Source organism: Sesamum indicum, linkage group LG10 (genome assembly GCF_000512975.1).
Source record: "Sesamum indicum cultivar Zhongzhi No. 13 linkage group LG10, S_indicum_v1.0, whole genome shotgun sequence".
In the NCBI taxonomy this organism is placed as follows: Eukaryota; Viridiplantae; Streptophyta; class Magnoliopsida; order Lamiales; family Pedaliaceae; genus Sesamum; species Sesamum indicum.
The window spans coordinates 2,026,091-2,039,964 of record NC_026154.1 but is presented as its reverse complement, the minus strand read 5'-3'; the positions used below and the strand labels follow the sequence as shown (position 1 = coordinate 2,039,964).

The following is a 13,874-nucleotide window of genomic DNA, read 5'->3' as shown; positions in this document are numbered from 1 at the left end:
AGATAGGTGTTGGGGGGGGGGGGGGGTGGAGGATTGGGTATTGACAACTGTATCTGTCCCCAACAATATCTAATAAAACTAAATGTCTTGCATTAACAAGAAATTATATGTTGGCTAGGTAAGTTTTTTAAATACTAGCTAAAATGTTCAGCTGGCTGAGACTTCATTAGTCAACAGAGCCAAGCATTTTCTCCAGACAAAAATGACAAACATCTATATATTGTTTCAGACTAAATCACATACATCAGTTATATCTGTGGTAAAAGCAGTGAACTGTAGAAGGTAACCATATAAGGCGTCGTTGCAGGTGGCCCTCAATGCAAAATACAGAAGAAGAAAAATGGAGCTTTACTGTCATAAATGGAAATTTTCATACTCAACCTTTTTAAAAGGGTTTCTACCTTTTGTACACGAGCAGTCAACCTTGTCATTTGACTCTTTAATTTACGCACTCGATCTAAATTACGGCTACTAATCTGCAAAGAATTACATAATTAGACAACATATAATACTCGAACTTCACAATATTTCACTGGAATGCATAGAGAATGAAATGGGAAAAAGGGATTGTGGTCCAACCAAATGAGGCACATAAAGATCTACACTAGGGTCCAAGAAGAATAAAAGTAAACTACTATCAAAAACCAAATTACAAAGATTACATAGAGTTCATAGGAAAAAAGATTTTGACTTCAGATGAAAACCATAATGTAGTTCTGAGAGATCTATGTCGCTACACTACATTAACGGAAGTTGAACAAATACGGTATGCAAGGAGAAAAGCCCCTGTCTAATCAGGTCTATCACTACCCCAGCATAACGAACACACTTGGAGGTTCACCCAATGCCAAAAGTCACTTGCACTTCGGAGATGCAAGAACAAAGTAGCAAAATTGCATAAATGGGGAAGGAATTATGAATGTTTTGCGCTGTATTACATATTTTATATTTTAGATTTTCTAATTGAAGTATCATATTCCATGCCACACACGCACAAAAAAAAAAAGAGAAATGCACCTTTGATGTAAGCATATCTAGAGCTGGGTAAACAGCAGTCTCCAGTTCTATTGTGCGGGCAGCCAGGTAACTGCAAATGGCTTCCAAGGCCACCTCGAGGGCTCGGAACTCAAACGGAGAATCTAAAATGTTCCATATAGATTATTATATACACTGAACTGCTAGTCATTAAGAAACTTGAAATTTCTAGACATCCAGCAAGACTGAAAGAGAAAAAATAGGCCCCTCCCCTGTCATCAGAATCAGAAAGACCAGCATGCCATTTCAGATAAGGAAAGAAAAAAATTACCATCTTCATCAGCAGTTTCAACATCATTGTGCACTGCCAAATTGCCATCTCCATTATCTTCTCTATTCAAATTCACTGATTTAAGTCGCCTTCTAAGGTCCTCCACTATAGGAACTACATTATCATCTGATGGATCGCGAAGCAACACCTAACCAATAGCAGAGTCAAAATCAAAGCCTGCAACTGAAGCAACAGTCCTGTCTAGTATGTTTCAAGATCTATCAGATAATTCTGACTACCAAAGAGTAGTTTCCCTAAAAAATGGTCAGTGTGAGTGAGATATGGTGGCCATTCTTCATGCTGTGAATTTGACCTTCCATGATTCAAGAAGCTTGAACAACAAGTATCATCAGTAAACAAAAACATCAACTTAGGTGAAGCATCCAAGTAGCAACAACGTTCACAGTGAAAATGCAACAGGAGACAGGTCAAATTGAAAAAGGTTCATGTCAATAAGTATTAAAGGTAAGCAGTATTATATAAGTGCGACAGCATAGTCATTTTCATGTTATTTGGAAAAACAGTGTGAGGTCATCCAATGAATGTCAGCTGTAAGGGCCAAAGCCAAACTCATTTAACTAGGAGTTTGGAAAACAAACAGACAACCTAAATCCTTAGCACGTTTTTTACCTTGTCATTGAGTTCATCGAAACAAACACTTATGCTTCACAAGCATCAAATCAAATTTCACCAACTCCATTTGACAATACTAAATTTTTGAAAACCTTGGCTTTAATGTACAAAAATACATATATATAAAAATTCACCTCATCAGCTGTAATAATGGCCTTGATATGCTGCATGAACACAAAAGAAACCAGGTAAGTACATACATTAACACCTTCAAAATAATATTTACTGACTGAACGAACACGAAGAAAAAAACTAAAGATTATTCAGTACAAATTCAAGAATAATATTAAAAATTCAACATTTACTTGGGGAGGGGGGAGCCCTTAACCTTAGACTTTTGGAAAAACAAAGCCAGAAAAGGAAAAAGGGCCTTAACGTACTCTTTCCAAGAACCCATTACTAGATTATTGAAGGCACTAAAACAGCGGGAAAAAAACAAAAAGAAGTAGGAACAAGAAAAGTGAAGTCCAAAATACAGAAATTCTGAAAATTGAAAATGCTTACTTCTAAATTGAGAACAATGGCTCTCTCACGTCCGAGAATAGTTGAGGGGTAAGACAAGAGAGGGTCGAGGATGCGGAGATCACGAGCGTGAATCTGCACCCGGTGCATGATCGCGTATTTATCAACATCCAATACAATTTCTTGACCCGAAGAATCCATTAAAATCCAGCTTCTTGACCCAGCACCCTTTTTCTTGAACCCGGCGACGGAGACGGAGACGGAGACGGCGTTGGGAGCATCTACCGGCACCACATGGCCACCTTCTCGACCCGTCATTCTCAAATACCATTAGCTGCGGAAAAGAAAAACCCAAATTTCTTAATGTTCTCTTTAGATTAATAGGTGTGCTGCATGGGGTTCCAGTTTCTTGAGAAGAAGATCACAAAATCCTAGATAGAGAAAGTGCGCGTATATAGAGATTACATATATATATAGTTGTTTTGTGTATGTAACTGTAATCTCTCTGGAGAAGGAGAAGTCTTGTCTTCGGAGAATTCTCTCTTTTCCCGATAAAAAAGTATGAATTATACGTAATCTGGGGTGGGGTGGAGTGGGGTTGGGGCTACAGCCCAATGGTTGCTTTAAATTTTTATTTAAACCCTTTTTTTTTTTTTTTTTTTCTAGAAGCCCACATGAAATCAATATTCAATAAATTAGAAAGTTAATTACTGCATTAATTCAATAATTTATAAATAAAATTAAAAATTATGAAATAAATATTCATCTAATATTGTAGAGAGAGTAACTACACCATCTTGTGCAGTAAAAATTATATATTTTATGTATGTATATTATAATCTTCAATTATTAAAGAAGTAAATATTCAAGAACCCCTCTCTCGATTAATGTAGAATAAACTTATAATAATCCGTTGTAGCAACAACTATATGTAAGAGAGAGAGAGAGAGAGAATAGTCTCCTAATAAACCAAAAAATTTTGTGTTTAAAAGAAAGATAATTAGGGATGACAATTGAATTTGAAATTTTACACAACTCAGTTTGGAACCCCACCTACTGCCCTGGATTTAGGTTCAAAAACTTAAAGACGAAGCGGATAGCAAATTCTAAAAATTAGAACTAGCTCGGCTCCTTAAAGACCACCCCCCAATCCAAACCCTCGACATATATTATATATACTTTTTATTTTTTTTACTTTTCTTCACTTATAAATCTGTTTTCTATAAAATTTTTTAAAGTTTAAATATTAATAAAATAGTATATTATTTTATTTATTTATTCTTAGATATTTAAAAATTGTCCCGCAATACTTGATGATAAAGAAAATAAAAAGTTGTTACTAACGTTTAATAATTATGAATTGTGTAGATTGTTTTGTTAAGAACAATTTCATATGTGCTTGAGAATTACTTTGTGGACTTCAATATTTGATAAATAATTTTATTTATAATTCATATTTTAAATATTTTCTCTTTATAGAACAAACAAATAAAATAAAATAACCACCCGAATTAGATTCGGCCCAATACAAGATAGGTCTCGAGTCATTCTCAAAGTTGAGAGGAGGGGGTACGGGGATAAGACCCGAATCCTTCCCAAAATTAATGGAAGGAGTCCCGAGTCCACTCAAACCCATCGCCTCACCATCCCTAAGTGTACTTCTTCCCAATGTCTATAACAAATTACACTTTCTTTAAAAGAGAAGGACAAAATCCATTTTGGGGTGTTATGGAGTATTGAAACAAGGGCTACCCAACAGGATAGGGTGGGATCCAAATCTATCCAAGTAAGCATTAGAGTGGGTATAATAATGTAGGTCTAAATAATAGCATTAGCTATTGAAACAGCCAAGAATGGTGAAATGAAACAAAATTCTCACATGATAATACACACCCAATTATATCTATGAAACCTCCTCCTCTTCTTCTTGACTCCTCCCCTATACACCCAAAACTTCAGAATACAATGATACAACAACCCCTCCAATATTACATACACCAGCAAACTTCTCTACAAGATTCCTTCCACTAACCCTGCACAGCCAGAGCTTGCAAGTGCTCGATGAATACTTGCAAGCTCACGTCGTCGGTGAATATAATTTCCGAACCTTCTGTATGAGTCGAATTCTGAGTAACAGATGGATTTAACTTGGCAAGAAGAAACCTTGCTTGGCTGCTGTGCTGGTCGCACTTTACAAGTTTTGGCACTGGAACCCTTTCGGCCACCAGTTGTTCGGCATCAAGCTCTGGAGCTTCCAAGAGTTTCTTGAAACTTTCATGGCTAGGGTCCTTGTCATACCCAAGCTTTCTCCACTGTGCAATCTTAGAACCATAGTGAATGACAACATAGAAAAAGGAATCGAAAAGCAAAATCACGTCCGGGGAGATCGAGCATACGTCCAAAACTACTGGGACAGGTGGCCCATCAAATGAATACTGGAAAAGGGTAGGCTGGACCATGATCAGAGAATTCACCACCCCTTCACGGTTTAACATCAAACGGAAAAAGGCCGTCTCGTCTGGAGTGCTGTTGAAAACATCCATAAACTGGGATCTCCTCAAGTAGTACATAAATTGTGGATACAAGGAAAAATTGGTTGAAAGGCGGAAGCTAGACGGATCTTCCTGTGCATAATCCCCAAATTTAGATGCAAACTGTATCAAAGTCTTATCAAGCCATCTGATAACATCTTCAGCAAGATTTCTCTCCGCCTTGTGGATGGCAAGTCGGGCCATAACTGAAGCTGCTGCTTCCTGATCAAAACCGGAAGCAATTTCTGGTGAATGTTTCCCCACCCACCTTCTTGCGGCAGTGGTCACCCTCTTCCGAAGTCCCATGTTATTACATCTGTATTTAGTTATGAACTGTATGAAAAATGCAGAGCTGGGTTGAGCTTTCTGTTCGTGCCCAATTTCAAAGAAGAAAGCAATGCATGTTTTGCTGGTAAGAGTACCCAGTTTCCACATAAGGGTGCCACCTTCACCAATCACCTTGTCACTCACTGAATCATTCTTCTTTTGCATAGAAACACAAGGGCCAAGAGCTCCACAAACTTTCACATCTCTGGTTGTAACTATCTCTATGCTTGCGTCAAAAAACATCTTTAAGTTTCCATCATCATCACGGTCAAACATGTGACGCAAGCACTTTCTAAATTGCTCAGATTCGAATGACTCCCCTAACATCATGAAACCGCCTGAACTTTCAACTGGGAATTTTAATTCAGCTGCGCCAACCTGGTCCAGAGAGCAGGCGAACAGATCAAGAATGATCGATGAGTCGGATAATCTGTGAGATATTTGCTTGTAAAATTCACTAGATGTTTTATAGTAGGAAGCATAACCATTATGGAGGTCACGGTGAGTTCTAATGGAATAACTAAGATCTGAGTTAACAATCATCCCTGGCCCAGTAGTTGCAGGTCCTGATGTGAAGACCATCACACGGGAACCAGTATTTATCAAGCATCCTTCTAAAAGCCCAACTGCTACTGATATCGCAACCCCTGTAGACCGTAGAGGTCGATGTCCTGGCTTGACTAAAGGTGACGAATGGATATCTTCAATTGCTGTCATGATGTTGAACTCGCATTCAGACACTGGTAATAGAAAGCCTTGTTTTTGTACTGCTGATGCCTTCCCAAGAGACTGCTTCATGTGATGGAGACCCAAAAGCTCCTTGACCTGACAATAAGTAGTTATGCATTTGATTAAAATAAACAGATTGAATATGAGAATGGAAAAGGCAACTAGAGCAAGTTAAAAGAATCTCAGCTTATTTTAAGTTTCTTAAGGTGCCGTTCGATTAATTCTAGTACCATGTATCCCCTACATGGTTTTTAACCATAATAAATACTAAAAGTGACACTTAAGCTATATGAAAATTCCTCAGCTGAAGCCATTGAAGACCCATTCTGAAGTAATATACCACCTTTATAGCTCAACCAGATTAGAATAACTTATTATATCACAAATATACAGCCTCCATTAGACAAATTACCAAAAACTGCTACAGCAATTAGAACATAAATAGTTGCGATCCATATCAACCTCAGCGGCCGAAGTATTGTCATGAGCCTTTGGGCTCACTAATCCAACTCTAGAAGACCACCATGCAACTTGAAATTAACACCTCAAAATCTGCCATAAAAAGTTACTGACACAGTAATAGTCACTTTAATCAGTCTCTTCTGGCAGGATAGGCACTGATGGTGAAGTAGCACAAGCTAAAATGGCAAATAAAAGCAGTATAAGTCGAAATATAAAGAACTTCATGCTTCACTCTGTTTCCTCTGTGCAAATGAATGTCCTAATAGTTTATGATAATTAAGGCAGTGGCTGGTGGTTCCCATTCAATAACAGCAAAATGTACTATGTTAACTCCAATATTTTCAAAGGTTCAGCATCCAGAAATTTTTGCTCCAAACATGAAGTATAAATGCATCTAAAAAAGAGCATGTAGATCAGCTTTACACGGCCTTATGAAGAAGGTACTAGTGCTACACTGGTTGAGTTTTGGGACTAGTGGTGTTCTTCCATTTAGCAAAGGCTAAGACAAGGGGCAAAAGGTGAGAATTTGGAAATGGCCGAAACCTGCATGTGGTATTGCCAAACTTGGAGTTCATACTGCGTACAATCTGATAGTGGATGCGAAGAGTTTCGCATGCAAGAAATATGACGAAATTGTTGAATGGTTACTTTTTCATGTCAGAAGAACTTAATTGTTTACAACAAAGGCGGGTTGAAGGAGGGGTATCCTACACAAAGACTGGTCATACAGGTAAAATTGCAATTAGTACATTAACGAGCACAAAATGAACATAAAAAACTTATCAACATTGGCTATTGAATCATTTATTTCAATCCAGTATCAAAACAAGAAAAGCATGAAGATCATGTCAGATCTCCTAATCCGATTGCCAAAACAGTTAAATCTACTATTTATGCAAAGAAATTCTCAAAGCTTCAAATATGAGAAAAATAATGCAAAGTCACTATGCAATGTCCTCGTAATGCACTTGATTTACTTAAAATCATTTGAGGCAATAAGAACATAATGTTTAAGGCAAGGAGTACATTGGTCCTTAAGTCGTGTTGACACTGACTACGGCAATGTATTACTACTACACACAGATCAGTAAAGCACACCTCTGATTGCAGCCTTTTATGGCTAAACTCCTAGTATATAAAATTTATCTCATAGATTATTGTGATAACGAAGACTAACTTCAATTTTCCCACCCTAATTAAGTATGCAATACTTAAGTTTGTATCCAAGCAGGAAATGAGTCTATGATTATCAGATCCGCAATTTTTACCTATAATGGCATGAACTGGGGCACAAGGGAAAAACTATCCTTTTTCCATTGCATAATTGACATTTGAAAGGGTGAATTAAGGCATTTACTCCTGAGCAATATCAATCGATATCAGACATGGAAACCAACAAGGCAAGCAATGTGCAGAGACTAGATTGATTCATAGATAGATCTATTTCCATATAGATAGGTATCTTTGTGGATAGAGTAACAGCGTAAAGCATCTCTAGTAAGCCCATCACAGCAATGTAACTGATATCATAGAGAATAAGGGAATTTCCCATTGATGCAACAACATTATTCTGATACTGAAAAAAGATAGTTCGTTCTAATTGGCAATTCTTAAAATCTTTTAGGGACAAATGATATGTAAAACAATACCAATTCAAACCCAGATAGGACTATAAAAACCATCCTTAACTTCATCCTACAAGACATTTCAATTGTAAATTCGACATCTTTGAAAATATTGTACCTGTTCAGGCGAAAGCTCACGCTCGCCATGAAAAACAACCACCTTCAAACACTCCGTGAATCCCAAATCATATACCTTCACCATAGCATCAAAAACCACCAGACCAACCAAAGCATTCTCCGGCAATCGCGTAATTGTGTGCAGCAACTCCCTCTTCAGTGCTTCCAGCTCCTCCGGTGACGAGCAACCATCCACAACAAACACGAATGCTGGTCCAACTGCAACTCCCACCCCAGCCCAATCCAAACCCGAACCCGAGCCGGAATAGGCAGAGATACTCGAGAACGAACTAGTATTTGACCTCAATCCGGACAGCCCACTAGGACTTCTTACCAGGCCCGAAGCCAAACCCGAGGCCGGACCCGTCCCTAGATGATATTCAACGGTACTATAAGTGGGAAAAAGCTCAGCAGGGATGTTGTTTTCATTTATATGAGCGTACGATCTCGGAAAGGGATTTTTCCGATAGCAAAACGAGCAAACCCAGATTTTGGATACGTAATCCACGCGAGAGTAGGGGTTCAAGACGGCGGCGCATTGGGAGCAATTGAGGGGTTCGTAAGGGAGGATAGGCAGCTCGCTGAATGGCGTTAACGGAGTACACATAATCGATAGTGGAACCACCAGTGATGCAACTTCGGGCTTGGAAATGGGCCATGAATGCCATGACCAACGCAAACCCTCGATCCCTTCCAATTCGGAGAAATCCATTGACAAAATCAGATGAATTTCATTAGGATTCCGGGACTAAATGAATCCCAATCCAGATTAAGGGGTTAGGGATATCCAGATTGTGGGGATTTCATGATATTTCAGAAATGAGGGTTTTAATTTGAGATTACTACTTTTCCAAATTGCTGTCAGCCGGCAAAGATGATTGATGATGATGATACCGGCGAAGGGTGAAACTGGGAATAAAGCAGAACTCAGAAAAGTTCTGCGGCGACTGTGCATCACGTGCTTAGTCACGTGACCCAAAAAGACATTGCTTGAAATGTTTGAAGATGGTTTTGGATTTGATTTTATAGGATTTGATGAAAAAATAAGTTTGAATTATGAAAAGTATTTGATATTTTTTTCAGGTATAATTATACTAATTTCCTTTATACTTGATATAATTACATGTAAATTTTTTATAATTTAAAAAATTAATTTCAGTACTTTTAAGATTCTATTTAATAAATAAGTTCTTCTGTTAATAATACACTGAAGTTATTAATATTAACAAAAAAATTGGATAAAAATTCATATGCATTCCCAATTGACTTATTATTAATTTATTATAGGTCAAATAGATCTTTTTATATCTAAATTACAGTTATACATCTTCACATATTAATGCATGTGTATATCTCATAATTATAAGGGTAGTCTAGTCAGAAAAAAAATATTCGATCTGCAATAAATTAGTAATAATTCAATCGAGAATAAATATTAATTTTTTTTATTAATATCAACTAATCAATGAATTCTGACTAACGAGTAACCTATTTATTGTAGGTATGCAAATTTCAGGGGTACTAAATATAATTTTTTAAACTATATAAAATCTATGTGTAATTAGACCAAATTTCAGGGGAGGAGAACGTAATTATCCTTTATTTTTATGTTGATCTATAAGAAGATGTTTGGCTAAACATATAATAAGTTCTTGAAATCGTTCAACAAATTATTTTTTGAAGAGTTTATAAGTTCCTAAAATATAATGTTTTAGTTCTTATAAACTCTTTACTTAAAAAAAAAAAAAAATAGAAGCGAACTTCACTCATCTTTTTTTAAAATATTTTATAAGCTCTTTAATCTTAATATTCAATAAATAAAAATACACTCATAATTTTATTAGTATTTTACTTTTCCCAGCCATATAATTGAAGTTTTTCCCAAAAGTAAAATTATCTATTTATATAATTATATAATTTGATAGTTTTCTCGATTATTATTAAAATATAAAAAGCATATTATGCCAATCATTCTAGCAATCAATAAGCTCTGGCATCTTATTTATTCAAATATTTTTAAAAACTTATTTTAAAATAAGATGAAGCATGTTTAAACTCTTAAAATATCTTATAAGATCTATGAGCTTATAAGTTTGATGCGTGCAAAAAATGCACTGTTAGTGGGCCGAATTAGCAAGCTTAAAGATGAAAACCTGCAAAAATAAATATTAGTACTTCGACGCCTAATCAATATGTAATATTAAAACAATAATATTGAAAAGATATAATATGATAATGAGATAATGAATTATGATGAAAAATCGTGAGTAAAAACGAGTATGTATGATAGAAATACCTTATGAATGCTTGGAGATACATCCCTTGTTTGAGGGAGTTGAACCTGGTCTTATAGCCAAATTTCGCCAATAGTAAGGGAGTTGGGGAGGTGGTTGTTAGCGGATAAGCCTTCTTGGAATCTTAATCTTGTTGGTTGGAAAAGTTTAAAAAAAAACCTATCCTAGTCAAGAGATTTTAGTTAGTAAGAGTCTCACTTCTTCAAAGATTTGTTCCCCTGGACCTTCTCGTCATGTCCCTCTCCCCATGTGTCATTGGCAGCTCCTTGGGCAAGATGGCCAGCAGCGACTTGTGGAGGACGTGCGGGCGGCTAGGTGAAGCCGACCGGTACGCAAGTGCCCAAACGACCTTCGAGCAGAGATTTTTATCAATTGGGGATTGCAATACTGTTCAAATGAAAAACTTCCTTGATGTGTGGGGATGGTATCCGCCAAGTATGAAGTCATTTAGAGGACATTTGGGCATGGAGATGTAAGGGTGACGATCAAGCGTCACTCTGTGCATGAGTAGGAGATAAATATGTGAAATAGAGTGTTTTATCTTTGAAGATTTGCAAAATTGTTTCAATGGCGAGATTCTTGGAGTGTTGGGAACACCTCCAAGATGTTTCAAAGTTAGACGGTTTTGTTTGAGTAGGAAATGACGATGATGTTCAGAGTCTCCCAATGCAGTGGCGATACTGTAGTTTCAGAGTATTGCATGGCAATTCCTCAGCGATGGATGATCCGATGAGGCTAAACTCTAGAGTTATGATGTGGAAGTCGTAGACTACAGAATGGTTCAAGCGGCACGTGATTTGGACGTCGGTTAAGGAGATGCGAAAAAAGTGCGCTCTTCGGCCATTTCAATGTCTGCTCTTGGAACAAGAAAAAAATATTTTTAAGCCTATTATAAGAGAGGCATGCAGTGGTGAGCTCCAGCCAACCCTCCCCGTGCATGACTACAGCGACAGTAGGCAATTTCGACACTGAATGAGCATCTCTTGGGGGCTTTCAAGAGCCGACTCTAGGCATCTTAAAGGAGTGTTTAGAGTCCCCGAAAGACATGAGAACCGGAAGGGTAGCATAGGGCCAGGATGGCCTACGTTGAGCACAAAAGCGGCCAAGAGGTTCCATATGACGCGCAAGGTTGTTCCGCAGGCTACGAGATATCAGGGGCAACACCTCTCGTGCGAATGGGTGATTGAGGCAAGCATTCTAAGACCTAGCAATCCAACTCATGGCACGTGCTATTGGGTTTTAGCTGTCCATGGGGGTTCGTTGGCTAAGATGAGCGATCGTGGGGCGACGCCGCACTGTGGGAAAATTGTGAAGCCACGCCGAAAGGCAAGAAGGCATATCGGGCATGCCGTGCGGGATCAAGGCAAGATGTTGGCATATTGAATGGGCCTCGAATTTGTGATACGGTCCTACTCGGGCGAGACATGAAAAACGGCCATGGAGGTTATGTATAAAAAAGAAAATTTTTGGAGAGGGTGGAGTGTAATTTCAAACTTTTTGAGGAACGTGTAATTTTTTGATTTTATAAGAAGTTTAAATATAATTAATCCTATGATTTAATTAAATAATTTGTCATTTGAAGAATATTAAGAATTTTATTTTTTGGGGGGGCTTTGACACGAAGGAAACACCAATCAAATTTAATTTATAAATTGTAATTTCTAACCAATTTTGGCATGGTTGGAAAATGAATAAACCAATTTACTGCATTGCATTTGCAACTCATTGGGCTTCACCTTAACCTCCTCTTGGGCTGAGAAATTAAACGATCACCGAGCACAACAAAAGTATTGGGCCAAATTTCACACCCGACCCATTTTTGAATTGGTATCTTTTTCTATAATAGAATTTTCAAAACGGTGACAATTAACTTGGGTTAAAAAATTACTCATTTCTATTGATTCGAATTAAAATGGGTTGGCCCAAAAAGATCTAAATCATCCATAAAGAAAAAAGATATCGCAAGAACTCAAAAAAATGCAAAGTTCAAAGTGTCCTTAGAAGGCCCAAAATATTCCTAAGAAGTCCAATCCGAATAAAGTCTCTAAAAAAATCCGATAGAGAATACTCGAAAGAATTGAATTGGCTAAAAGAATTCCAATCGACCGATTTCAAGATAGCCCTCTTTTGAGAAAGCCACTTATATTAACATTTTTTGAGTGAGATGAGATGAGATGAGGCGACAATCAAAACCTTGTTTAGATATAGTCCTTAATCAACTTCGACAAATTTTGACATTTAATTTGTAGTGGACACATATTTGATTATAAAACTTGCATTAAAGTTAAAAAAAAAAATACGGGATTATTTATACTTAGATTCCTTTAAAAATGTGAAATTACACTTTTCTCTAATTTTTTTATTTTTTTTTGAAATAATACTAACACCTCTCTGAACATTATTCATTTACACTTGACCCTCTTCTGTTAGGGCTTGAAAGAAAACTATTGACATCAACAAAAGAAAATTACATATAAATTTTATTCCCTTATTTAATATTTTTATTTATAATTTTTGTACTTATAAAGGGATAAATAATATATATAGATAGGGAATAAGGTTAATATTATTATATATTTTTTTTATAATTACAAAATTATTACATGAGAATATTAAATGTGGGGTAAAATAAAAATTTTATGTAATTTTTTTGCGAACGTCAATAAACAGTAAAGTTTCGAGAAAGAGGTGTAAGTGTAATTTTAATTTTCTTTTTGAAAAAAGTATAGAAAGGGCCCACATGTATAGAAAATATATGTGATTTTAAAGTCCCTGATAACGAAGTTTACTATAAAGGTTTACTTGTTGGATTTTTAGTTGTTGCATATTAGAATTATATTTTATTGGAAAAAAGAAAATTTTCGGCCTATAACTTTAATTTTGAGTTCATTTTGGTTGTTTATCTTTGATAATATTATAAGATTTAGTCATTTATCTATTAATTTTGCATAGATTTAGTGCTTTAACCTAATTTATGACTCTTTTGCCCTTTTGATTATAAAAACTAATAGTCCATCCTAATGCTCTAAGTGTAATAATAAATATTTTCTCAATAAATCTAGACTCTTATACCATTCTAGGCGAGTATTGGCTACAAGATGCAAAATAAATGGATATAATATGGACTAAAATCACTCTTAAAGAGCTGTGTAGGGCTAAAATTGCTCAAAATTGGGTCAAAAGAACTAAAATTAAGTATTTTTTGAAAGTTATCTACTAAAATTAAAATAGATAAATTTAAAAAACTAAAATTAATAATAGACAAAACTTAAAAGATTAAACAAACAATTTTTCCTATTGAATTTCAAGAAACTAATATATATTTATATATCTATATATATTTAAATTCTTAGACTACAATTAATTAATTAGATACACTGGGATTTAA

General features: G+C 36.0%; 2 protein-coding genes across 3 annotated transcripts in view; both read right to left on the bottom strand.

The window, feature by feature from the left end:
- Positions 1–2,990, bottom strand: part of LOC105171639 (magnesium transporter MRS2-I) — a 5,195-nt gene extending 2,205 nt beyond the window's left edge. For both annotated transcript variants that reach the window (XM_011092813.2, XM_011092814.2), the window contains exons 1-5: positions 2,444–2,990; positions 2,074–2,103; positions 1,307–1,454; positions 1,018–1,139; positions 402–476 (exon numbers count right to left, since the gene is read on the bottom strand). In XM_011092813.2, coding sequence (XP_011091115.1) covers positions 402–476; positions 1,018–1,139; positions 1,307–1,454; positions 2,074–2,103; positions 2,444–2,719 — 651 coding nt within the window. In that variant the 5' untranslated portion in view covers positions 2,720–2,990. The remainder of the gene's footprint in view (positions 1–401; positions 477–1,017; positions 1,140–1,306; positions 1,455–2,073; positions 2,104–2,443) is intronic.
- Positions 4,219–9,186, bottom strand: LOC105171638 (protein transport protein SEC23). The gene is made up of 2 exons (XM_011092812.2): positions 8,194–9,186; positions 4,219–6,084 (listed from the first exon to the last, which is right to left on the bottom strand). Exons 1-2 carry the CDS (start codon positions 8,902–8,904, stop codon positions 4,429–4,431), a joined length of 2,367 nt encoding a protein of 788 aa, XP_011091114.1. The 5' UTR covers positions 8,905–9,186; the 3' UTR covers positions 4,219–4,428.

Excerpts from the sequence above, each read along its gene's own strand:
- LOC105171638 (XM_011092812.2), bottom strand. The coding sequence starts at position 8,904 with ATGGATTTCTCCGAATTGGAAGGGATCGAGGGTTTGCGTTGGTCATGG. Across the intron at positions 6,085-8,193 it reads GTGAGCTTTCGCCTGAACAG|GTCAAGGAGCTTTTGGGTCT; the intron begins GTACAATATTTT and ends ACTTATTGTCAG.